At 39.7% G+C, this 26,948-nt stretch overlaps 1 protein-coding gene across 11 annotated transcripts in view; it reads right to left on the bottom strand.

Annotated features, from left to right (window-relative positions):
- NAV3 (neuron navigator 3) overlaps nucleotides 1-26,948 on the bottom strand; it is a 526,195-nt gene that overhangs the window by 107,623 nt on the left and 391,624 nt on the right. For 9 of the 11 annotated variants that reach the window (XM_039570170.1, XM_010413726.4, XM_010413727.3 and 6 more), the window contains 3 exons: nucleotides 22,986-24,024; nucleotides 14,929-15,044; nucleotides 1,624-1,732 (listed from right to left, as the gene is read on the bottom strand). In XM_039570170.1, coding sequence (XP_039426104.1) covers nucleotides 1,624-1,732; nucleotides 14,929-15,044; nucleotides 22,986-24,024 — 1,264 coding nt within the window. The remainder of the gene's footprint in view (nucleotides 1-1,623; nucleotides 1,733-14,928; nucleotides 15,045-22,985; nucleotides 24,025-26,948) is intronic. The other 2 variants (XM_010413721.4, XM_019279828.2) reach the window with 1 other exon arrangement.

Raw genomic sequence — 26,948 nt, 5'->3', positions numbered from 1 at the left:
CAGTACTGAGGCCAGTCCTGTTTAATATTTTTATCAATGACCTGGATGAGGGGATTGAGTGCCCCCTCAGTCATTTTGCAAATGACAGAAAGTTGGGCAGGAGGGCTGATCTGCTGGAGGGCAGGAAGGCTCTGCAGAGGGATCTGGACAGGTTGGATCTAAGGCCCGAGGCCAATTTTATGAGGTTCAACAAGGCCAAGTGCCAGATCCTGCACTTGGGTCACAACAACCCCATGCAGCACTACAGCCTTGGGGACACAGTGGATGGAAAGAAGCCCTGCAGAAAAGGGGCTGGGGGTGCTGGTGACATGGCTGAACACGAGCCATTGTGTGCCCAGGTGGCCAAGAAGGCCAGTGGCATCCTGGCTTGGATCAGCAATAGTGTGGTCAGCAGAAGCAGGGAAATTGTTACCCCTTGTACTCAGCCACACCTCAAATCCTGTGTCCAGTTCTGGGGTCCTCAGTACAAGAAAGACACTGAGGTGCTGGAGCAAGTCCAGAGAAGGGCAACAGAACTGGTGAAGAGTCTGGAGAACAAGTCTGATGAGGAGCAGTTGAGGGAGCTGGGGTTGTTTGGCCTGGAGAAAAGAAGGCTCAGGGGAGACCTTACCACTCTCTAAAACTACCTGAAAGGAGGGTGTAGTCAGATGGGGGTTCCTCTTCCCCTAGATAACAAGTGATAGGACAAGAGGAAATGGCCTCAAGTTGTGACAGGGGAGGTTTAGATTAGATATGAGGAAAAATTTTTTCATGGATAGGGTTGTCAAGCACTGGAACAGGCTGTTCAGGGAAGTGGTGGAGCCACCATTACTGGAAGTATCTGAAAGACTTGTAGACGTGGGACTTTGGGACAGGGTTTATTGGTGAACTTGGCAGTGCTGGGCTAATGGTTGGACTTGGCGATCTTATAGGTCTTTTCCAACCTAAACAATTTTATGATTCTATGATTCTATAACCTCTACTTATGGGAATGGTGCCAAACACCTGGCATCTTAACCAAGATTGGAACAAGAGAATATTGGCCCTAGAGGCTCTGCTGATCTGTGCATGTGATTGAAGGTGCTGCAGGAAAACTATTTTGGTGGAAAATCCACCATATGAGTGTGTCACTTAGTGTGATTGAAAACAATCACATGCATGGAATGCTTGAGACATGCTTTGTGTGTAACAAAATTAGCGGAGACCCTAGGGACCAATCAGAAGGCGGTAGTTTATCTGTAACAAAATTAAAATAGAAGGGAGCTCACATGTGAAGATAAATGAAGGAGAGGGAAGAAACAACACCTGAAGAGCTCAAAGCTATAACACTACACCAGTGGGTCTTTTTCCCATGGCCAACATATTTATTTTTCACATTTAGATTTTTCCTTGCATTTGATCTCATCCCCAACATCTACTTATAAAATTACCTAAAATAAATTTTATAGGCTTCTAAGTAAATGTGTATGAAACAACTATCTTTGTGAAGTATTGTATAAAGACACTTTGACAGTATACTATATGAAAGTCACATGGCAGTTTACTGTCGCAGGTAATTTTCCTTGCAAGTCTCTCAGTCATTCAGCAACTAGTAATACTCTCCCATGGTCCATATTTTCAGCAGTCTACACAAAACCAGTATACCTGTGGCTTATCTGGGTCCCTCTAAGGCTGGACATGGTTTCTTCCAAATTCTGTCTCAAATCTGCTATGTTTTTGACAGTTCTCATTCTTCTTGTTTCAGGGTCTTCCCCTGGAAGAAAACAGTAAAACCCACATACACTTGAACACGAGTTTATAAGGTTCAATAAAGTGCACACATATATCCACAGCTGAGAACACACACACACGATTGTAATAGGGCTGTCCCTTTAATCTTTTAAAAAATAAAACTTCATCCTTTCATTAATAGAACACATATATGCTTACAAATAACATGTGGTATGTAAAAAAGCCCACCAAAGTATCCCTGTTAAGGCCCAAATCTATTAATGAAACTCTGATTTACAGTGTTGGAATTTTTATCCTCTGTAATCAAGGCATGATGCAGCCCCAGACCACTTGATACATTATAAAGGCCTTTTTTAGTCCTTGACATTTTACATAACTCAGTAGGAAAAAAAGCCACATTAAATCTGTGTCTGGAAAGAACTGGGATGACTCTTAGAACAACTCTTTGGTATTCACTTAACATCAAGGCTATTTCAAAGTACTCCTTAAGTAAGGCACTTAATAAAGCATCCTTCCAGGACTGTAATGCTTTCCTGAAGAGGGACATTATTCTTTGTATGGGATAAAATAAAATATGCTTCTTGGGATACAAATCTGAACACTCCACACACGTGCATCATTTGTACAATTACAGGTTTCAACAGCCTTCAGGATCCATTGTGAAAAACTGGTCTCATATTTCAGATAAAGAAGCTTTCAGAATTTTGCCTAGAACATCCTGAACAATGTTTACTCCATACAATTAAAACTAAATTTTAAAAAGGAGAGAAGACACGTATAATATGTTACAAAAGAAAAACATAGTAAGTCTCAAAGGAACCTCCAGTAGTCATACACCAAGAAACAGAAATGCAGGTTTTCTAGCAAATTCATAGATCAAGGAAGTTTAATTCATTTTACTTTTGAACAATAAGAGAATTTAAAAAGAAATTCTGTGACAAAAATTACTGATTTGTTCAAAGCTGCTGTTCTACTGCTGATTGTATCCTGTATCTGCTGCTTGTAAGAAGGTTGGAAAGAAGCATCGGTATTAGAGTTACATGTAAAAATGCTGAACTTGAAGTGCAAATAATTCCTCTTTGACTCTATTACAAATTTCACATCATACCTCACAGACCCTTTGCAGTCAGGTCCTATTGCCCAAACGTGCTGCAGTTAAGAAAAATCTCAACTCCTGATATTAAATGGAAATAAATTATTTCATATATATTCCATATAAGCTTTAATTCTTCCTCAATAGGCAAGTGATGCATTGTACTAGCCAACATACCCTGCAGTTGTGGCTTAATGTCAAGCTAGCTTTCACAGCAATGCCAGTTTGAGGTTTTCCCATTTCCTCTGCCCTGGTTGTGTCTTCTGTCCTCTTTGCTGCAGCCAAACAGTCCTTCAGTAAATGATGTTTGCCTATTTTATCTCTCAAAAAAAAATTCTTCAGTGCGTTAATGTCTATAAACATCTATGTTGGCACCATGGAACTGACAGTGGGAACAACACCTGGGCAGGACGGGGATACAGGCCCTGCAGTGCTGCCAAACTCTCTCTTCTCAAGCCACACCCCAAGGCCATGTCTGTTCACAATATTTAGTTCCATAAAAGAAACCACCTGTGTACATTTTTACATGTAGTACCTTGCAGGAGGCAAATGTTCAGTCACTGAAACTACAGCTGTTCCTGTGTTTCAAGCTAGATGTGTTTGATAAAGCATTGGCAATCAATGTACCCATGGATCCCATGAACTCTTTGCAGAAGTTTCTGCACCACCCTGGAGATTCCTGTGAGGCAAAAGGGCTCATGCTTCAGCTCATGCTGAAGACATTTATGTCTTGTTAGACTGAGACTGCTTTTCAAAGCCCAGACAATTTCCAGGCACACTGTCCATGCCTGCCTCCAGGCAGTTGTGGTGCACTCAGTTCCTCACTGTCACTGCCCTTTGCCTTCCCCGCTCTGCCAAGCGCATTCAAATTGACTTCCAGGAGCACGTTATATTCCTGCCACAATACCTATATAGGGAAGATCCAGGAACTGTTACCTGCCCTGCCTTGAACCAGAGGTGAAAGAGTAGCTTGTTGGCATAAGAAAATTTTCTATTTAAACAGAAAGACCAATTCCAGGGTCTATGCAGGCAGAATTAGAGTCAAAACAATACTTTACCTTTATATTTATTTGAGGAACTGAATACAATTCATATTCTACAGTGACCTTGCCCTTTTCCTTCCTTGTTTATCCTTGTCAGTTGTCCTCTTCTGTATGTTAACACTGCAAATTCTTGCAGCAAAAATGACAGCAACTGTCTTTTTTAGTATGTACTGCACAGTAAATGACATAACAAAGCCTTGAGGTATAATTGCAATACATTAAATAAAAAGGTACATATATGGCAAGCTGCCAAAATATATTTTCACAGTGAAGAATATTTCACTTTCAGACAAATTATACCATAAAAATTGGGGTTATTCTATCCTGCAGAGGTGAAAAGTTTGAGATCTAATCTCTTTTGATCTCTCAGTGACACAGAGGGTAATTTCAAAACATTTCCACCAGTTTTTACTAAAAAAAAAGTTAAAACTGAAGTTTTATTATATTCAAATACTACACAGTACTTTATAAAAAATTCTCACTCTAACTGTTATAGGGGTTTAAAAGGGATTTTTCTTTTTTCTTTCCATCCTTCTCTAAAGGCCATATCACTGGAATCCTGCTGTACCATGGATGAACAAGTCAGAAAGTATAAATAGTTGAACATGACAGTGAAGAAATTTTCTGCACTGAGTACAAGATTCTACATTTTCACAACAATACTGACTCTCCATTTACAAGCCTCCTTCTGTAAAGAAGACCATAGGGATGCTGAATATGTTTATTTTTCTGAAAACTAACTACACCATGCCTGCTAGTGGAGACACTGTAGTGCTTATTGCATCAGGATTGGGTTCAAAGGGATCCCAGACTCCTCTGGATACCTTGTTTCTTATGTTATGGTGCACTGCCATCATAGTCTGGCCATATTTGCATGACCTAACATATCAGAAATGCTCCCTGTCTTGTTATCTCAAGTGATTCTGGTTTGGACAATAAAAAAAAGCCAATCTGTCTCACACATGGGGAGTCTAGGATAAGACTAAAACCAGGGTACACTGAAACTTTCTGTCAAAAGTCTGTTCCTCTTACAAGAAAGGCCATTTGCTCCAATCACTAGTAGCTTCATCATTTATCTTAAACATTATTATTCCAAAAGACTGTCCCCAAATTTTTGCCTATAAACAGTGAATCATTATTCCCTCAATAAATTTCTGGAAAACACATTCATTTCTTCCACTGTGTGAGATACATTCACAGGAAATCAAAATAGACATTTTATAGGAACTACTGGATACCTGGGTTAGACTTTTACATTCACATTTCTGAGGCTCACCCATAGTTTCACATTCAATAATACTGTTCATAATGATTTCTGTTCTTCTGCACATGTAATCACAGCCCAAAGCAAATGGGAGAATAACAGTTCCACCAATTGTCTGATTTGCATAAAAGGATTTACAAATAATAAGCATCTCTGCAGAGAATTGTCCACTATTAGATATTAACTTAATTCAGAAAGGAAAGCACCAGTTTTACTCTGCAAGTGGGGAAACTGAGGCTTACAAGAGAACAGGGATTTGTCAGTGACAAACAGCTGAAGAGGAGCAGAGGCAGGTTAGAGCTCAGTCTCCTGTGCTAGCAAGCCTCTGATCTCTAGCAGAAGCCCTTTTAACCTATTGGTACAATCAAGTAATAAAAGGTATTCATACAAAGAGAATTCTTGTTTCTTTCTTGTGTTGAGATGACAGCTTTTTACACTACATATACAGCAAAAATTTTGTCCTTAATGTTTAAACACAATCAGGGCTAACATATCTGCCAGCAAGAAGCTCCAGGCTGGACACATAGCATATAACCTTTGAAAAGCAAGCAGCTATTTCAACCATTTGACTGGCTGAAGAGCAAAGCTTTGGAAATGAACACTTTTAGCACTCTTATAAAGGGCTGAGAGATGAAAAGTAAAGCCAGTTACACAGAAGCCTTTGAAGCACCTATGGCTGTGGACTTCAAATACTCACTGGCATGCACAGATATAACAAAACTGGCTATTTAAGCTAAACTGAAACCCTGGCATTCACAATTCTACATGTAGGGGTAAAATTATCTGCAGGGGGATTAGGGAAGGGGGAAGAAATACTGGAGGGGCAGTTTTTAGGAAGGCCAAGACATTTTTTGTCCCACCCAAACCCTGGATTCAAGACATCAATTTCAAATTAATGAGAAAAAATGTCAATAAAGTAAAATAATTTAAGAATAAACTAATAGCACTTAAATATTTCAAAATATTTAAGAACTTATTTTTCAAAAAGCTAAGCAAACTATACTCAGTTATTCACAGGCTGTTGCTGCCCCTGCACCCATCAAAAGCAATTTAGACATTTGTCTTCATTTCATACAGTCTTAAGAAGTCATAGTAAGCAAACAAAGAAGAAACGGCTAGACCCTATTTTTGCATACTACTGCAAATAAACCCAGTTCTGTCTTGGGAAATCACTGTCAAGATCAAAAATCTGCTCTATGCAGATATCTGCTAATACTTGGGTCTCCTCCTGCCCTTCCTGATGTCAAGCCAAAGTTAACTTACCTAAAATATCAGTGTAAAGGACCTGTTCTAGGTCACCCAGCATTGTTATTATGACATCTTCATCCAGATGTGCAGTCCCTTCACGCAAGCACCCTTCCTCCTCCTCCTCTGCCCAGGTCCTGCTGGGGAAATGGGATGTACAGGGTGCATTTTCATCATCTGATTTTTTGCTCTCCTCATTGTCAATCTGAAAGCCTTCACCTGTACTCCGGTCTCCTGACCTCCTGGATGTCCTGCTTCCAGCAGGTGGTATCCCCTGAAATGCTTGGGGTGTGGTGAGGCTGGAGTGGCAGAGAGAGTGCACTGACTGAGAGAATGCCTTGGAGAGGGAGCCTCTGCACCCAGCTTCTGTCTCCCGCCGTTGGTAACTCTGGCTGGACTTGGAGGCGTTTCCAAACCAGTTCTCCCTGTATGAGTATCGCCTCTTCTCCCCTTCACTGATGAGCGTGAGATTGGTTAGAGACTTCTGCTTCTGAAGACGAACACACCCTCTTCTAACCTCCGTGCCTTTAAACACTGACAATTCAGCAGATCGCTGCATCTTTCCGGCTGGGGCTTTACCTCAGTTAGATTTCATATTTCTGAGATGGACAGCAGTTCAATTCCCCTGAAAGGTCCGGGTGGTGCTCCCTGCATCACCGCACGCTGCCCACCCCAGGTAGCACATACTTGCACTCGCAGTGAAAGCACAGCTCAAACATGCACTCTACGGACTGTAAGGGACTAGACAGGCACAGTCATCTTCTTTGAAATTACACTGCTGTCTCTGCTAAGCCACTTCTCGTCCGTCACATTAATCTGCAGTACTTACAGTCATTTTCACTTAGATTTCTCTCAAGCAGAAGAGAGTTGATCAAACACTCTGCTCCAGCACAGAAGTAATCCCAAAAGCCAACCGTGTTTTCCCCTCTCCATCCAATCACCAGTCTCATCGGAGCAGTGGGCCTGCATCTCTTTCTACAGCTGCTGCCTTCTGAAATCCAAAGTAGGCACAAGTACTGTCTCGGGCTTTTCCCTCCCTCTCACCAGCTCATGACTGATTCTAGTGCACAGCTCTTCACTTTAGATGGGCTGACACAGAACTGCAAGTACAGCCTCCACGTCAGAGCTCAATAAAGAGCCAAAATTAACCACTGAAGCACAAGCCTCCTTACATTTTAGTATTCAACCTGCATTACCAGATATATGACTCTTCTCTGCTACTGCAGTGAATGCTGCTGGCTGCCATGGCAGCAAACATCCTGGTGAATTAAACCAGAGACACAGAAGCCTCTGCCCACTTTACAGTGCCACAGGTTTCAAGACACAGCTTCACCTGAATGGGATGCTACAGTAACTGATCTAGCTCATGGTAAAATCCTGTTTTTCTCCCCAAAAGGTAAGGATGAAAAACTATTTCTTCCATATCCCTGTTACTCCCTATGCAGGAAGCTAAAAGCAGACTTGCAAAAGGACCTCCAGTCTTGCAATTTCTGCCCTAAATAAAAAAATATCATTTAAAATCGTAAGATAAGACTCGGAACAGTATTTGTCTGGTAAGATGATTCATAAAAGGAAATATTTAATTTCTTTCTCCTTAGAAAGCTACCCTGTTTGCACCTCTGTGAGATTCAGAGGCTAGTATAGAATTAAAAACCTGTAAAAAAATCATTGTTTCACAATATTCTGAAGAAAACCTATTAATGGAAGAGTAATTTTTTTATAAAGCAAATCGGTATTGTGTCTGAACTAAGTTCAGCAATTTTGAATGCTATTTTTAAATTCATTATCCAGAGAGGAAGAAGACTTTGGTTTAAATGTATGCCTTTTCTCACAAAGAAAAATATATTAGTCCCAGAAATGGACAGATGAACAAAGAAATAGCTGAATTTAATTATAATTTTTTTAGATACAAACTTTTTATCTAGGGGAAATTAATTTCACAAAACATTATGTAGAAATCTACAAATAATGAAATTACTGTATAAAAATAAACAGCTTTTGTCAGTGTGAAAATATGCTCATCTCAAGTCTCTACCTGAGAAACCGTGACAGGCAAATAACCTTTAAAAATGCCACCCTAAGAATTACAAGCTGTTCACAGATTTCCTGTATGAATAAACAGATGTTAACAGAAGCCTCAGTGTATTTCTTGCTTTTCACTGGTTCAGTTTATAGTCTTTGAAGATACACAGGGGAAAATTCTTGGAAATTTTAAAGGAAAGGTACATTTCTTCCTAGATAACTCGCAGAAACACAGAATAACCTAGAAAAAAATCAGTAGTCTAAAGTGATGGTGGTTTTCCATATTAAAGCACTGACGAATTCCTAGAAAGACATGTTCCACATCAAGAGGAGGTACTGCTCCCATCCCCACCTAGCCCACACAATCAAAGAGAAGACAAGAGAAATGGTCTGTCTGCCTGAGTACAAAACTGTCCCAAATATTAAACACCTGCCACTTTTTCTGCATGGAAACAAAAGATGAGACTGCTGTGTTTACTCCCAGGGTTTGCCACTTGCAGTGACATATGGGCGCTTAGAAGGGTTTTATGAACGTGCTGGTGCCTGCCTGCAGCAGAGCCGAGTGTGGTGTGGGTGCTGATGTTATCTCAGAGCTGGTGTGGTGCTGGTGTTGTCCCAGAGCTCCAGCACTGCCTGCACACTCCTGTGCTGGTGTGCACTGACAGTGCCATGCAGCTGTCCCAGCCTGTCCAACATGCCTGACTAAGCTGTGGTTCTTAGAAAGACCTCACAGGGATGTATTGACAACAGAGAATTTGAAAAATGAAGGGCAGTCTCACTCTTTTCACATTAATTTCTTTTATATCCTAGATTTATACTCAAATTGGTATTCTCAGTTGCTATGTTTTGAATCAACAGGAAGGATAGTGATTTTTAGCTCAGTTGGTCAGAGCACAGTGCTAATAATGCCAAGGTCATGGATCCTATTTCTGTATGGGCCATTCACTTAAGAGCTGGACTTGATGATCCTTTTGGGTCCAACTAAGGCTATTCTGTGATTCCATGATTTGGCCCTGTGATGTAAAAGTTCTTTTGGAGATTGTCTTGGAATCAAGAGAACAGGCTCTTTTCCTACCATAAAGAGCAAGTCTGAATCTCTCCCTGACATTCCAAATCCATGAATGGTAACTGCCCCACGTGCTCTTTCACGCTCCAACATCTGCAGGCAGTGACTTGTCTCCATGGTCAGCTGTGGGCAGATGTGTACCTGCTCTGCCTCCATCCACGCTCCCAGTGTGCATGGTCACATACAGCAGTCATTACTGCAGAGCTGCAGCTGGCCTCAGTAAGCCCCATGGGCAGGGCATGCCCCTAGTGCTCAGCATTGCTCTGCTAGGGAAGCAGTGCATGGCATGGCTGCTCAGCTCCAACATGAGAGACCAGATAGAAGACTGCCAGAATTGGACAGGTATAGTCAGTCCTCTTTCTGGCTGGGAGCAGAAGAATTTATGGCAGGGGACAAAAAATGTTCACCCAATGAGGCACACCAAACCTCACATATGGTGCTGGCAGTAGGTGCCACACAACTCCAGGCTGGACGTGTCTCTCATCAGCACAGCTGCATCCTGGCCAACCCAGTGGGTCTCAGTGTTTCTGCTGACCTGTTCCATCTCCCAACGGAGCTGTTCAGTGCAGCCCAGCTTCAGCAGTACACAGGTCACAGACCATCATACTGAAAAGGGAATGATGCCTGGACTGTGTAAGAGTCATGTGAGGGTAGCTGGCAGCTGCAGCATTCACCTGCCTCATTTCAAAATACATTAAAAACACAATGCATCAAATGCTTTTATAGAGATGTACTGAGGCTAATCACACAACCTTCATTCAGCCTTCCTGTGTACGAACATTTTGCTACATCTCTTAATTATAAAGTTATATGAACTTTTCTCCCATTAATCCTATTGCCTCACTTGGTAGACATGCCATTGTGATCATCCTCAGATACAACAGACACCTATTTATCTTGGACCAAGTGCTCATAGAAAGAACACTGGATTTATCCTTGTACTTTACAACATCTCTCTACAGGGTGTCATTTGACAAAACATAAAATTGCAATGTGGAAAATTCTCAGGTTTATTGATTGAAAAATAACTTTCTAAAGCTCGCCTCTCCATTTTAAAATGTTGAGATATAGCAACAAAAAATACATCTTTCTAAGCTAGAAGAAAGTATAGGAGACAAGAGGAGAGCAAATGTCAAGACAGCATTATTCCCCAACTACCTTGCAATTCAGTGTGTTCTCCACCCATCAAGCAGGAATATGTTTACATCAAGAACAGCTTAGGGAACTTCCTGAAGCCATCACAGTCAGCGAAACATACTACTTTGTATTTACTGTCTCTGCCATAACAGGAATTATAAAAATTATTTTAAGAACTAAAAATCTTTGGGCAAATTTAGCTGTCAGATAAGACTTTCTTTGAAGTCTCAATGGGTAGTTTAAAACCCTAAAAATGAATTATGTAATATATCTGGAAATGCATAAGATTATGCATCTCTTCAGCTAAGCTTACTTGAAAAAAAATGTAAACTATTCCTGAATGTATTAATTAGCTATTTCTTTCACAGAGCAAAAAAATAAGCACAATAAACATAAAATATTAAAATTTGAATGTTTTTATGCTAATCCTGACATTGAGATAGGCCTATAACTTTTAAAAGTACTGTTTCATTTCTGCTTCATCTCTCAGATTTTTAATAATTAGTCAATATTTATAAATTCATGAATAATTACTTAACCAAACACTTTGCATTAAGCTCTTTGAACATGCCAGCCCTTGTTAAAGCCAAATGCTATCACTGATATAATAAAATAATACTTTGTAGTTTACCAGCATGTACAGTTTACAATGGATTATTAACTAATTAACTTACTGACATCCTTCTCCAATAAACTTACTGCAGAAAGTGATAAATGTCACAGCTACTTTAAGAAGAAATACTTGTTAAGAAAGTCTGAACAACTTGTTCCCAGCCATATCATGAATAACAACAACCAAATTGGACTATTTTATTAGCCTTTCTTTTCATTCTCATTTTATAATCCTGTTTATAAAGGTATATTGCAGTTTTGCAGAAACCAAGTGGATAGATACTGAGTAGCCTTGTTGAGGCAATTGGTACATGAAGTTCATGCAAGAAATTGTGTTCATACTTGAATGCAGAATTGTTCCTTATTTAGGTCTCCCAGACCTCTGTCTGAGATTTCCCAGACAGAGGTCTGTACACCTGTGTGCCACGTGAGCAACAAGCCTACCATACACAGAACACACCAGAACCACTCCACAGGTGTCTGATGCCTACAAACAGGGCTCATTCAGTGGGAGTACATGTGTCACTGGTGCTGTGCACACAGAGGGGATTCAAGGCATGCATAAGCCTGAAAACTGCTCTGCGCGTGCTCTACGGCTGATCTGCATGTGCACTGTGGAAACACCTGGGGCTGCTCTGATGAGCTGTGGAATATTCAAAAGGGAAAAAATAAAGTAGGGAAAAGTCTCAAGCACTTCAGATCACATCTAGAACAAAATCCCACCAGAGACACAGGAACAGATTTACAATGGCTCTACCAAGATGCAGAACTGGTTTTAGGCATAAGCCATGTATATATTCACCAAGAGCAGCAGATTATTGATGACAACATAAAAATAAAGAGGGTGTCCAGTTTATCAGGGCCACACTTGTGAGTCCATGCCTACACCAGCCTCCCCACCTCCCTTGCCTTCCAGCACTATTCTCTTCTCATGGCTGTGCAGGTAAAACCAAGTAATCACTTGCGAAGTAGCGAGTAGGATACAAGCGGCTTGAGCTCTGATTTTACCTTTCACCAGCTCTGAGTTGGAAGACAGGAGAGGCTATAAAGCTAACCAGCTCCCTTGGAGGAAGAAGACACAGCAGAGGAGAGCTGGAAACTACCTCTACATATTATTGCTTTACTTTCTACTTTCCCATCACCACTGCTGAGATGGTAGCAAAAGGATGTGAACTGCCTTGCTGGACACAGAAAGCAGAGCAATGACTTTTTACCACTACAGCAAGGAAATTAACTTGGGTTTGGTTCCTGAACTATACAAGGAGTGGTGCCTGGCCAACCACTCCTAAATCATTTTTGAGATTATTTTTTCTGCATCCAACTTTTGCTTATATTATGGAGAAGTCTTGAACCAGACATGCTTAAAAGCATCAGTTTAGGTTCATTTGGTTGATATTGCTCCAAAGTGGATTAGGAGTTTTAATACGGTCAGCTTGGCTGGTTATGGGAGCAGTAATCTTCAGCCAAGATGCAATAACAAACAGGAATGTGTAAATATTCAGAAAGTAGAGAAACAGTTTATACAACAATATTGGCCAAGATATTCTAGTACTGAGCATGTCAGCCTTAATTCTAAATATGTGGCACTTTAAAAATAATAATGATTAATGAAGCAGGAACAAAATACTGGTAGGACAGTGCTTTATGAATGCACTCCTCCCAGCTGTTTAGTGATTTCCACAGATGTTCACTCTTTTGCATTATCCTTACTGATCCTTACTGTTTACAAACATATTGTGCTAGTTTAGTGGCTACCAAGCTTCAAAAGATCAAGGTAGTATCAAGATGATGCCCATCCATAGCAACAGTTGATGATTTTAGGAAGAAGGTAGTATCAAAATGAAAGAAACTGGATTCATTGCTTAATACCCTGAAAATAAGTGACCAGACCACAGAAATTGACCTTGCCTATCTCTTTTCTACTACTGGTGTAATCCCTTGATCATACCAGAATAAAGATGCTCTTAAGTAAAAGAATGCAATTGTCCCTTCTCATGGCTAATCCATCATGGAATACTCCTCTAAGCAACTATCACATGAGCTTTTATCCATGCAGATTCAATAACAGCATCACGAATGACTTGGTGATAGTTCACCCATGCAGACAATTAATTATTCAGCAAATACAGTACTTGATCTGTTTATTCCTTTTGCTGCTAACAGTTAAATACAAGTGACACACCTCTGTTTCCCTACGTACACAGCAAATCACTGACCACATTTTCCCAGTGGTTCTGCTTTACAGCCTGTTAGGCCAATCAAGGGCTAACACCAGAGTCTAAATAATCAGATTAGGAACATCTCTGGTGTCTAGTTTTCTTTCTGTATTTTTTTTCTTTTTGATGCTGTTCAAAACAGTAAAAGGCCATCAGATATGATATTCTGTTTGATCATTTCAGCAAGTATTGAATTGCTTGGGATTTTTCTAGCATGTCTCTGGATGATTCCTTGAAGCATCTTTTGATTTGTGGCAAATGTTTCAATTAAACTCTTTATGTATGTTAGACAAAGGAGTCCGATTTCTCGAGTAATTAAAAATAATTTTATACTTTTACAGGTATGCATCACTTCCAAGGAACATTACACCATGCTTCAGAGTGACATATTTATCACAGAAGCTGGCTGTGCAAATAAAGGATGTTAGAAAACTTCCAAAGGGACTGAGACAAACCAGGACAAAACCTTTTTCAGTATGAGTCAGTTAAATGTCAAGACAGTCCCCATAAAGTGTGGGCATCTGATTTCCCTTCTGGCAGAGAGATAATTTTAGACTGATGTGTCAAATTAGTGCTTTAAGTGAGTTATATCCTGTGTGAGAAGAACCACATGACTCATTACAAATCCATTTAAATGTTAAAAGTTTGGAGTAAAAGGGCAAAACTATAGGTAAAACCAGTGGGATAGGATATCACCTTTTGTAAAACTGTAAGAGTAAGGATGCTAATGAAAACCAAAACAAGACAACAGCAAAAATAAATCCTGAGACTCCCAAGTAACAGCTCTTGCAAAGAGTCCCTTTGGAACAACTTGTACACAACCTTGCAGTGCAGTTTAGTCTTGCTGAGATGGTGGCACACTTTGCTTTTTGCATCCATAGGCAGTCATGACCAGATCCTGTGCTGATGTAACTCAGCATGGCTCTTTTGACTTCAAAGGAATTATTCCAATACGAGTAAAATAGCCCATCCCTTCACCATTGTAACCTAGTAAGGACTTTAATCCATGTTTGCAAGGAATTCCAGAACACAACCTTTAGCAGCTTAGCTCTAGCAGCAGCTTACAAGTCAGGTACAATAGTAAGGACTTGCTTGTTTTCTCAATACAGATTCATTTATAAAAGCAACATATATCTTATGTAACTTATATCTCAGTTCTGATGTTATGATTTAATTTGATGTTATTAAATGAGAGTGTTAAACATTCTGAAGTTGACTTTCCACTGCTCCTCTTGGAACATTCAGTATGATTAAATAAAATAACAATTACATGAAACCCTGTCTTGTGAAAGCACAGTTTCTGAAAAATGACAAAGAGGGTATTTTAACAGAAGGAACCAGTTCAAATAGATAACCATGGATTTGAAGCACTAAATATGCATGACCTAAATTTTCTGTGTATTTAATATCACTCATGATTAGAGGTCAGAAGTATTATTTCAACCCATCACAAAGCTCCTGGTAAGAAACAGATGTAAATAAAGAAGTTCACAGTCTTCTCCTGACTTACTGTTACTCACCAGATATCTCCTCTAGGCACTGTTTGGCAGTCTTACTAAATGACAAATCCATTTTAGTAGGACTGGTACAGGAGTCAGCAGGTGGTAAAGAGGTACTGTCATTTTCTGAGAGAGTTCTGAAATCAAGCAAAAAGATAGATTATTATTATCTATCATTCATGTATTCATAGAAAAAAGTACTACTTGCAGCTCCATCTAGAATCATACCACTATAGGGTGAAAATATCATTTTTGTCACATTCTTATTATGCTAGTGTAAGTCCAGCTACACAAATGTACAAGCAACTAGGGTTTCTCTCTCTCTCTCTGCAGGAACAACTTGCAGCTGTGAAATTTGAAGCCATTTTTTCCCCCACTTATTTTTTTGCAGGATTTGTCAACCAGATCTAGTCAGAATCCATTTACATTGGTTAAGTCACATCCCTGCACATACATAAAGGAAATAAAAACTTGTAATTGATGAAATATTAAGTGAGAAAGGCCATGTGGGAAAAAGCTTATGCAAGGCTGGATGGAAATATGGCCCAGATATTTAAATCTGTGCGCAGCTTGTTTTGATAATGCCCCTTATATAACTCCAGGGAATGGGATAATACAAGTTTTTCTACTAACTTTCTGACAAATAGCTCTTATTTTCTTTGAGGGTATCTTTTTTTGAATATCAATGATAAGTTATAATGGGAATGCTTTGTTGAGTAGAGTTACTTTCTGTTGTATGAAGGTAAATAGCAAGAAATACATGAGCACATTGATTAAAATAAAAAATACCTCACACGCTTATTGCCTCTTCTTAAGGAACAGCTGTAGTATGTAGTTTACACTGGAACTACTGAACTATGATGTCATCAAATATCAGCATGTACCACCATGTGTATACAGTAAAAGAATACATCTAAAGATGTATGTTTTTGAAATAAAATTTTAAAAGATCTTCACTTAGAGCTTAAGTTCTTCCAGGTTTCCTGACATGAATAGCAGTCCCTTCTCTGATTTATTAAAAGACTGGTGAAATATTTATATCCTAGTTTTAAAATGGGACATTTATAGTTCAATTTTCAAAATTTACCATAGAGTGTTTCCAATGACTAACTAAACTGGAAACAGAAACATTTAACTGTGCAATGAATCTGTATTTTATAAATAAAACTCATAAAAACAGTTACTTATCTCTCAAAATAATTTTATAGCAACTTATTTTATGAAATAAATTTCCAGTTAATATTTTCTTTAAAGTTACTTACTAAATAGATTTTTTCAGTAATTCATGACAGTAGATGAGGAAACAGATATCTGCACAAAGATAGCACAAGTCCTGACATGGTGGCATCCATTCATTAGAACCATTCAACTCAGAAATAGAAATACAAATTATGCCTGATCAGATGCATTGCCTTTCTTATCAAGTTTTGTACTTTTGAGATGCTGGAAACAGACAACTGCTCTATAAAAACTATTTTTGGTACTTGTCTGTCACACACACTGGAAACACAAGCTCGGCACATACTGCAAGGTTAACCATGTCCTGCCAACCTTGAATGTAGTTTTACATTTGATGCTTGAGAGAAGAGTCTCAAGTAAAAAAAAGCTCACTCTATCCTTCTGCAGTGAACACACTCTGAAATTCCACAGTCCTGCTTGCTTTCCCAAAGGGCTTTAAATCTTCAAAATTTTAATTGTCTGAGGAAACCACAGAAATCTTATGGAGGACTATGGATTTCACAGCAACCTAAGTTCTGCTTACTTGAGAAAACTGGTTATTTGTTCTGGTACAGATGGACTAGAAAGCACCAGCCCTTGGGCAGCTGTGATGGAGATACCCCAAGGAGGGAGCAGGGAACAGGTCTCTCACAAGCTCTTTGTCCAGAAGGTCTCCAGGGGCTTGCTGGCTGCCAGCACTTCCACACCAGACCAGCCTTTTCATGCATGATGGCCAAGGCCCTGATTTTCTCTGGAGTCAAGCTTAGCCCAGAGGCACTGAGAATGGTGAAAGATTAGCCTAGGGATGAAAGACTTCCAAGTAAAATCGTGTATGATTTTGGGGGTCTTGGGGAACAAGGAGGCCCAGGTGCACACTGGGTACCTAAAACTTCAAGTTGTGTTGCTGTGGGCCTGTTATGGGTTGTGACATTCGACCAAGCATGTAAATGCCTCTTATAATTTTTGAAAAACGGGAAATGAAATTGTGAGGTTCAACTTCTCCTATACTTTCGGCTTTAACAGCCTTTCTGTGGGACATATTAATCCTGTGAACGAGTCAAGTGATCTCTGCAGGAGTACAGCACAGATTAAGCTCAAAGAAAGTAAACAGCAAATTAAGTGATCTTCTCATTAACCTTGCACACTGGCCTTAATGAATGATCCTCTATCCTCTACCTATTCACAACCCACTGCCTTAAAAATAATTAAATTCTTGCATCTCTCTTGATATCAAGAAAAGGGAAAAGAATTTCAGTTTAGTTAAAGCCAGCCCAGTGATATTTCTTCCAGTGCAGTGCATCTACAGTGAAGGTTAATTTAGGAAACCGTCATGAAAACAAGACAATCTGTTTCTATTTTAATCATGGCAATCAGAGAATATATTTATCCCCAACCCACTAAGTTACATGCTACCTATTTGTAAGAGTATCAAACTCACTTAATGGGACAAATCCTTCTTTCAATCAGACCTGCACAAGCTCATTCATTCTGATTAAAATGAGCCTGTACAGGGTAATTAAGAACAGAATTTGAAACACTACTTAATAAGTGGTCTCTAACGCAGTCAGTCATTTCCTGTCTCTAACAAAATAGCCAACCTTAGATAAACAGAGATAACATCAAAGATTTGTTTGCTTTTAAGTTGACATTCCAAAAGATATCAGATGAATATGATGGCATTTTTCCAACATCTCTTTGAGATGCAGCTGTCTTGAATGTGTATCACTGTCAGTGTAACAGACTGGCAGGACCACGTCTGCAATATGAGCAGTTCAATTACCCATGTTCAAGAATTGTGAGTTAAATTGGGAACAGATGCAAGGAAGGGCTACTGGGATGCTCATGGGGAAGAAGAAACCCTTCTTAAAAAAAACCAGAAAACAAAACCAGAAAGAGTTGATTTGGTCTAGCCTCACAAAAGAGAAGGAAGGGGATGGGCTTATTGCCTCACATATTTAAAAAGAGCAATCAAAGAGAGGGAAAACACCTTTTTAAGTCAAAGGACAATATCAATAAAGTAATAAATGGATGCAACATTATCATGTAGGACGCAAACAATTTCTAAAAATGTTATGAGTGAGTTCCTGCAGGAACCTTCCCATTGTAGTAGTGGGTTTTAACCAGTTTAAATTTAGTTGGTTTATGAAAGGGTTTTTAGGGCGGCCAGTTACAGAAGCCTGAACAGAATATTTCTTTTCGTCTTTTATGCTGCATTTTACTGTTTAGTCAAAGGAATAAAGCCACACTGTCTGTACAGCAATTTAAAAGAATAACTTCAGACCATAAACAGAACGCAGATGATTTATCAAGCTAATCTTTTAACTCAGCATTAATCAAATATGTGTTTATAATGATTTCTTCACTTATTATGCTTCTTCCCATCTCTTAAACTAAAACCTCTACAATGGAAACTTTTCTTGCACAATTACTTGAAAATCAATCATGGAAAAATGGTAGGATTTTTCTAAAGACCATGTATTTGTTACAAGTAAAACTGGTGAGTGACAATGTTTAGCACTACCTACAACTGCAAAACTTTGGTAGTGATTGTTGCTTTATTTTCACAGCAGCAATGTAAATAACAGGAATCAATAAAGCACTGCAGTATGACTTTGAGTCCTCACTTTATTGAAGAAAGTATGTTTAGCAGCATAATCTATTATTAACAAACACAATTAACTGATGGAATATTTTTTACTGTAAACTTAGTTTCAACTCCACAATCAGTGACACAGAAGTAGCTTCTGGTCATTAAAACTGGATAAATGTGGCTTCAAGGAACCCTACACATGCTATGTTTGCAGGATCCTTGAAGAGTAGTATATATTTTTTTTCCCTAAGCCTGTATGAAGACATCCTGAACAGGCATCTGGAGCTGCATTTCACTGTGATTCCAGAGATACAACCAGATTATATCCTCCTTCCTATCTGTCACTGCTCTGAAGCTCCTGCACACCCTTGAAGCTATGGCCTAGTAAAAGAATTGTGTTAATCACCACGTAATAAAGGAGTTGGGAGGAAAATTTTACTAACCAGTAACATGCTTATTTATTACACTGATATTTCCTTTTTCTGCCCTATCTATTGAATACTTTAGTCCTTACAGAATCATTAAGTAATTTAGATCAGAAAGATGTTCTAGTTGCCATCTGGTCCAATGACTTTCTTAAAGCAGGTCTGGTTACATTAAGTTGCTCAGAGCCTTGATTTGCTGGATCTTGGACATGCCCAAGGACAGAGATTCCACCTTGCTCCACAGCCTGCACCAAGTATTTCACCAACCTCAAGGTAAAACCATATTTTTCTAACTTTCAACGAGCACCTCCCTGCTGTAACTTGCATCTGTTACCTCTTATCCTCTCACCCTGCATTTCAGAGAAGAGCCTGGCAACATCTTACCTACACCAACCTATTAGGTAGATGAAGGTACCAGTTTCTTACTCTGCAGGGACAAAAGAAGTGCCAAATTGGTGTTTGTAGTCCAGCATTAACACTACAATAATATCTCTGCAAGACTGCAATTCAGACACTGTTGAAACTTCTCCCAGATGTTGTTATCATCAAACTAAAATTCAGATGGAAAATGGAAATTTAAGCAATGCAGAACATAGAAGTGCAGCTCAGGATGATGAGTGGTCAGCTAATTCTCTGCAGCAATTTCTATACTTTCAGCATTTAAGGCAGTAAGCAATTCCTGAGCACTACAGCCCCTGGGATTTGAGAGCTTCAGATTCTATATTTGAGCCATGGAAAAGAGACCTACTAAGCTCTCACACTGGTTACTGGAGGAGTCAGTAAAATAAAGCTGAAGTGCAGTACATGCATCCAGTTATAACCCAATGTTCTCCTGAAATTCAGAAGGATTTCTTGTTTTGTTTTCATCCATGTACCTTTCTCCTCCCATTTTCACTGTAGCCTACTAGGTACTAAACTTCTGGGTTACTCTTCTCCATTTGAAATTTAAGCACTACTAGGAACACAGCTAAATTCTAAGGCTAATTTCAATACAAGTTTAAGGGACTCAGGAAAATGGCACAATTTCCATCCTCCTACAATTCTGTCTAAGTAGAAGAACGTGTAATTTTAAGCAGTGGCTGGTGTACTTTAAACAATTATATGGTCTCTTATGCCTTCCTACTGTATCTCTCTTATCAAGCTTTCTGGCAAATAAATTACATCTACTTCAATCATGTATCAGTTGGACCCTGCGGTCAACTTCAGAGGGGACACATACGGGACTGTAAATAATATATTCACAGCCACATTTGAAAATAAATGATCACTTTCTGGCAGAATGGAAGAATTTAAATTATACCCATTTAGATTATCTCAAATGCAACTCTGACTGTTGCTGTTAATCTTTGAAGAGAAGTAATAATCCCATAAGAATTTTGATGTCAGGTGTTTAAGAGGAATAAAAATACAACGTGATATCAGATGGGGCAAAGGACCAAGACTGCAAAGCTGAGTAGCGCAATATGCCACTTGAGAACCTCCCAGTAAAACAGTATTTTCTATCTACTGTCCATTAATAAAAATATAGACTTCTTGAAAACATGGCTGTTAATAACTCTTTCAGGTTTGCATTACTTACTTAAAGAAAATACATGGCAATCTCAAAAAAACCTCCTTGGAATACTTCCTTTTCCTTACAAATCTTCCTTTTCCTCAAATCTATCCTTTTGGTTAACAAAAAAATATTTCAAAATATGTGGTATCTGCAGGTATCAGCAGCAAATCAGAGAAAGCACTAGCTTACTTATGCTTGTGCTAGCAGTCTAAATAGATGACACAAGTATATTACAAGATTCTGAGGAACTCTAGATAAAAACCACTGTATTTTTACTAAATTTTGTTGACTTTTTTTACAAGGACTGCAGTACAAACTCACAGAGCCTAGATATTCCTTGTAGCTGGCAAAAAACCCTGCTAGTCTAAATGGTAATCATTGTTTACTAGCTCATATACAACTCTTCCAAAGCACACCTGAATATTCTGTGTATTAATTGTGGTAACTGCTTTGAAAACAATTATGTTGAAGAACAAAAAATGTAAATACAGTACCCCAGCTCTTGCTCATTTCCACTTACCATATATCCATAGAAATAAATATGCCAACTTTGAAAATTTGGATATTTTATCCTTGGTTATATTTATATTTTTCTGTGAAATCATTGTGTGGTATTACAAAGCCCTCGAGATTTTTGAGAAATTTAGTTACTGTGTATTTTTGAGTCAGATTCTGCACAGAGTTAGAGAGATACATACTGAAGCAACCTGATCAAAGTCAGTCTTTACTCTGGGTTTGTGGCATTTTTTGAGATCAGACACTGGCTCTGAGAATTTTATTTTCATGTGAGATTTAACTTCAAATGCGGTCTCCTTTGCTGTTTGTTTGAAGCAAAGAGACAATTATTAGTAACGAATTTTACTGGAAGATAGCATACTTCTATCACCCTTTAAAATTCAGAATACAGTTTGCTTCAAGACGAAGCTTAAAACAACACTAAGACATCTCTATCACGCAATGAAATGGCATCAATATGTAGTAAAATAGCCATTAAAGAGCACACACATCTGAAGGCAAAGCATAGCTCCTTTTTCTCTCTCCTTATATATGCACCCTAACACATATGCAGGCTGTCCCGTGTACCACACTACAAATCCTCTGTATCACTGAGGTTATTCCAGATAGTCACATGCATATTAAGTGCATCCACTGATACATCTAATTGAAGCTCAAGAGGCTTCACTGCATATTAGAATAAGTATAACCCATACTGAGCCTTTTCTTCCTCCCATATGATTTCCTGAACTTATCAGTCATCCAAATTGGTTTTGAAGCTATGTTTAGTTGTGTGTAATGATACATGTACTTCCTCAGAGCCTACTTCATCACCTCTTTAATCTTTAGCCAAGATTATTGAGAGTACTACTCACTAACAAAAACTGGCAGTGTATTTTGCTTAGTAATGTATTTGTCATTTTATCAGATGTTAAATTTACCCACAACTGTAGCTAAAGCCCTCCAACAGCTCTGACATCTGACATCTGAAAACATTATTCAAATCACCCTGTCAATCTTTCTACACTTTTTCTATCTTCTGAGTTGTACAACAATGAAATCTCCCAGCTTCTCCTCAACTGCTCTATCATATAACAAAATAAATTCAGAGAAATGTTGATACATTTAACTGTTCATTCTTTTCCAGAGCCTTGGCCATCTGAAGACTTACTATTGCCTGTAAAAATTAACTGCCTCCAGGAAGCTGATCTACACCTAACTCATGTAGAAAACTAAACAGGAAAAGAACTGCAAACACCAACATTTTCTGTCTACACAAACTGTTGAAGTATTTTTGAATACTTGTAAAATTTTGTGTATGGTTTTTCTTCAGCTATCCACCAGTACTGCTATACATTCTGAAAACAACAAGAGTTTATTTTATGATCTTTTAGGAGAATGGTGAGTTCTAAGCAAATATTATCTAATATCAGCAAATAGATGTTGAGGTTCTTAGAACGCAAACAAGAATATTCACACTAGAAACCTGACTCAGCCATGACCTTTCAAAAGCAGCACAAAGAATGTACCATGTGATCTGTATTTCTAATCAAAACACCCTGAATTTAAAATGGCAAATATTTGCAGTGGATTGCTTTTGTACAAGGTAAAGACTCAGAGCTCTTGTACAAAATTGTTCATACAGTAATATTTATTAAAAAATAATATTAGGAAAACATTGGCATGATGCTGTGACAGAAACTGATGGATAACAGCGTGATCCGCCATTACTTTATCCCTTTTAGCTCTCTTTCCTAAATAGTAGCACAAACCCCATTTTCCTCCATGATCTTACCTATAAATGAAAGGAGCTACCGTGGCAGTGTTGGGGTGGCTGTATTGCTGTTGCTGAGGAAGCTGGACTACACCATTTCCTGTGCCCTGGCCACTGCCTGCAGCCATCGAGGCTGACAGAGCTGCAGAAGATCCTGGGGTGAGAGCAGCACTTGGTTCTTTCCCTTCAGAAGAAGCAAGACCAGAGGAAGGAGAAGCCTTCTCACTAAGCTGAGATTTTGGTGTTGATTGGGACTGGTTTCCTTTTGTAGTCCTCAGTTTTTCAACCTCCTTACTCCCTGTGCATGCGGAGGAAGTGCTCTGTTTTGCTGTTGGCACCTTTGATCCAGGTTTTGGGATCCCACTAGAAGATGATACTAAATTTTCTTTCTTGGCTGCTGTTGTCTTGCTTCCCTTTGGGATTAAGCTTGCAATTTTTGAGCTCTTCTTTGTAGATGATTCAGTGACCTGATCCTTCTCTTCCTTGACTGCTTTCTCAGTGCAAACTTTGTTTTTGTCCCTGTTCTTTTCCTCTTTGTCCTTTGGCTGTAGCAAAGACTTTTTATTGCTGAGATTTTTGCTGCCAGCTTTCGGAGGGGTTAACTTCGGTGATACTTTGGGACTGCTACTTGTGGAGCCGCCGCCATTCACCCCACCACTTAAGACATCCATTTCACCACACTCTGAAAAGTTGTCATCCTCTCTCCCACTGTCACTGGGTCCTGAGCTCAGTGACAAAGGAGGTCTCAGAGCAGTCCTAGCATTAACCAGCTTGAATTTTTCCAGCATAGATTTTTGACCAGAAGAAGGGGGCTTAACGCCTTCAGAAGGTGGTGGCTTGAGCCTGTCTGAAGTTGGAGTAGGGGAGGTTGCGGGACTGGGCTGCTTCACAGACAGCATGGTAGAGGTCGCACTGTGTTTGACATTCATGGATTTGCTGCGCCAAGGCTTGCTGGCACTTGGAGAGGGTATGGCAGAGACCGGCTGCTGCCCGGTGCTGGTGGGATGCTGCACATTTCCATTCATGCCTGCAGAGGGGTGAGGGCCTTTTGGTGAATCTGCTTAAAAAACAGAAAAAAACCATAATGGTATAGTTACTCTCCCATCACCTGCTTGAAGGTGATGTCCTACTCCCCTGGCATTTAAGACACACTTACATGTGATCTATAATAAACATAATTTATATGTGCATAGAACATGAAGGATGCCAACAGAAAACACCTATCTTTCCTCCTGTGGAAGGAGGGCTTTGGTGGATCGATGCCGCGTTTTTTCCACAGGGTCCCTCGTGGAGACGCTTAGGCAGCACTCTGCCAGCACCCATGCGTGCACACCACCTCACCTTCGCAGGTGGTGGCGAACAGCCGCTCACACACACAGTCTGTGCACGAACCGGAGACAAAGTAGTGACAGGGGTCCAACACACTCGAAGGAAGCAGGGACAAAGAACCAAGAAGGAAACCTGAGTGTGGTTTTCTCTCTAAGGGTCCCAGGGCCGGGCACAGCATCAGAAGCCAATGGTCTGAGCGCTAAGGGGCAGAGGGAAGGGTGAGTGATGTAACAGGGGCCAATGGGAGAAGGGATGGGAGGGGGGAGAGAGTCAGTAACCTGTGGAATCTTGGTAAAGGGAGAACTTTACAGCACAGAGGTTTACTGAGAGACCACTTTCAAAGCAACGTGGGGAGTGTAAAGTGGACTTTGCCACCGCAACATCCTCCATTATGATGGTGTGGTTTAATACTTCCACAAGCCCAAGAAAGCCTCAGAAACACCTTTATTACATCAATTTCATTATAAAAATCAAACCTTCCAGTTTAAGATTTTACTTTTAATATGTAATGAAGAAATTCTTCCAATCACCTGTTGATAACAAAACACTGAGACATAGAAGAAAAAAAGAATGCTACAATTCCGGCAGAAAACCAAAACTGGACAAAGATGGGTTTGATGTTTAGTGCTAGAAAACCAAGGTTTTGGGGAAAAGGAGGAGGACTGAGTAATACTGAAATTAAATGGATAAAATCAATATTCATAAAAGCAAAAAAGACAGGTGACTATACATTTTTTAGTTTTAAGTACTGTTAACAATATTTAGCAGCTCACTTCAGGAACTTATCCCAGTACACCTTCATAGGTGGGAAAAAAATTTACCAACAATTTCACTGGTGTCAGTACTTGAAACGGGTACAGCAATGATAGTTGGTTTGGGTCTGAACTCAGGTAGGTACAGAAGGCTCTGGCACATTCAGTACATTTATGTCACCCAGGACTTCAGTGAATCTTCAGAATGAATGAGAACAAGGCTCCCTCTGCAATAATCAAACGATGCCAGTAAATAGGTGTGATTTTCGTCACCTAGCCTTATTAAGCAAAACAAACCAATGCATGAAAGGGTTAAGATCTTCTGTATGAAGTTCAGATTCCCAAGACATATCTGAGTGTATAAACACCATCACTCCCGGAGCACCAGAGAAATGGAGTGGTAATGGCAATCAAATCATGTGGTACATAGCTATTTCAGCAGCTGATGTATTTTCTTTTAGTGGCGCTATCTTGTCTTGCTATTCAGCATTGAGACTGTCAATGATTTAGATGTAAGCCTGCCTATAGTATACTGAATTCTGTACTACAAAAAGCCCATGAAACATGCAGTGCAAATACAGTTTGTGTAATGACAAAAGGAGTGCATGATGCCTGGCATACACACATAGTATATCATACCTTGGGGCTCCCCTGTCTGAATCAGATCTTAGAACGCTGAGGACATTTGTCCCTTCAGCACAGAGTATGAAATTATGCATCATTTCCATTTTTGCAGTCTCAGTCCTAAACCTCAAGTAAAGATTCAACTACCCATCTGGAAGTCTGAAAGCTGCTAATGCATTCAAGAAAGGCAGAATTTTGAGAATACTGAAAGGGAACCTGGTTTTCCTTTAACAAGAGAATGCAAACATAGCAAAATTTACTGCTCTGGATAGCATTAAGGAGTTCTAGTTCAAAAATATAAAAAAAAAAATCTGAGCAAAAGTAACATGACAACATGTAACATTTTTACTTGTTTAACCCTATTAACAACTAGTTCCATTAAGCCAATCACCTCCACCTTTATAGATGCTATATAATTCCATCTGCCCAGGGTTTTTTGTGTACTCCTCAGCCTGGTATGCAAATGCCACAGCGCTAAATGGGCAAAAAAGGCTGATGAAGGGACTGGAGCATCTTTCTTACAAGAATAGACTGGGAGAGTTGGGCCTGTTCAGCCTCCAGAAGAGACGACTGGGAGGGGACCTCATCAATGTATACAAGTATCTGGAAGGAGGGTATCAAGTCAGGCTTTCCTCAGTGGTGTCAGCAATTGGACAAGACACAACAGGCAGACCCTGATGCATGCAAAGTTCCACCCAAATATGTGGAAGAACTTCTTTACTGTGTGGGTGACTGAGCACTGGAACAGATTGCCCAGAGAGGCTATGAAGTCTCCCTCACTCGAGATATTCAAAAACCATCTGGATGCAACCATGTTCAATGTGTTGTGAGATGACCCTGCTTGAGTAGGGGGGTTGCACCAGATGACCCACTGTGGTCCCTTCCAACCTGACCCATTCTGTCATTCTGTAAATGAGCTCATTCCACCTTCACAAAAGGTTTCAAGCAGCTCTACCGAGTCCTGTTCTAAGCAAGAAAACATTCACTGGTGAGGCTTGCTTCAGAGTATTTTTTGTGACAGGTGAAGTTACAGAATATTCCCCAGGCTCCAGGTTGCAGCACAGAGCACCTTTGGTGGGCAGCTGCATAGCTGATCCCTTGGGACCAAGGCAGGAATTATGGCTGGGCCCCTGCTCTTGTCTAGTGAGCCTCAGATGCTGTAAGAAAGCCTGGGGCCAACCACAGCTGTTGGAAATTACTGCAGCCCTCAGGCTTTCTTAATTTATACCAGGAATCAGCCACAGGGCTGATAGCTCAGAAGTGGGTGTGCACTTGCACA

The sequence above is a fragment of the Corvus cornix genome, chromosome 1A (genome assembly GCF_000738735.6).
Source record: "Corvus cornix cornix isolate S_Up_H32 chromosome 1A, ASM73873v5, whole genome shotgun sequence".
NCBI lineage: Eukaryota > Metazoa > Chordata > Aves > Passeriformes > Corvidae > Corvus > Corvus cornix.
The sequence above is the reverse complement of the archived record's forward strand: the minus strand, read 5'-3'. Positions and strand labels throughout refer to the sequence as shown.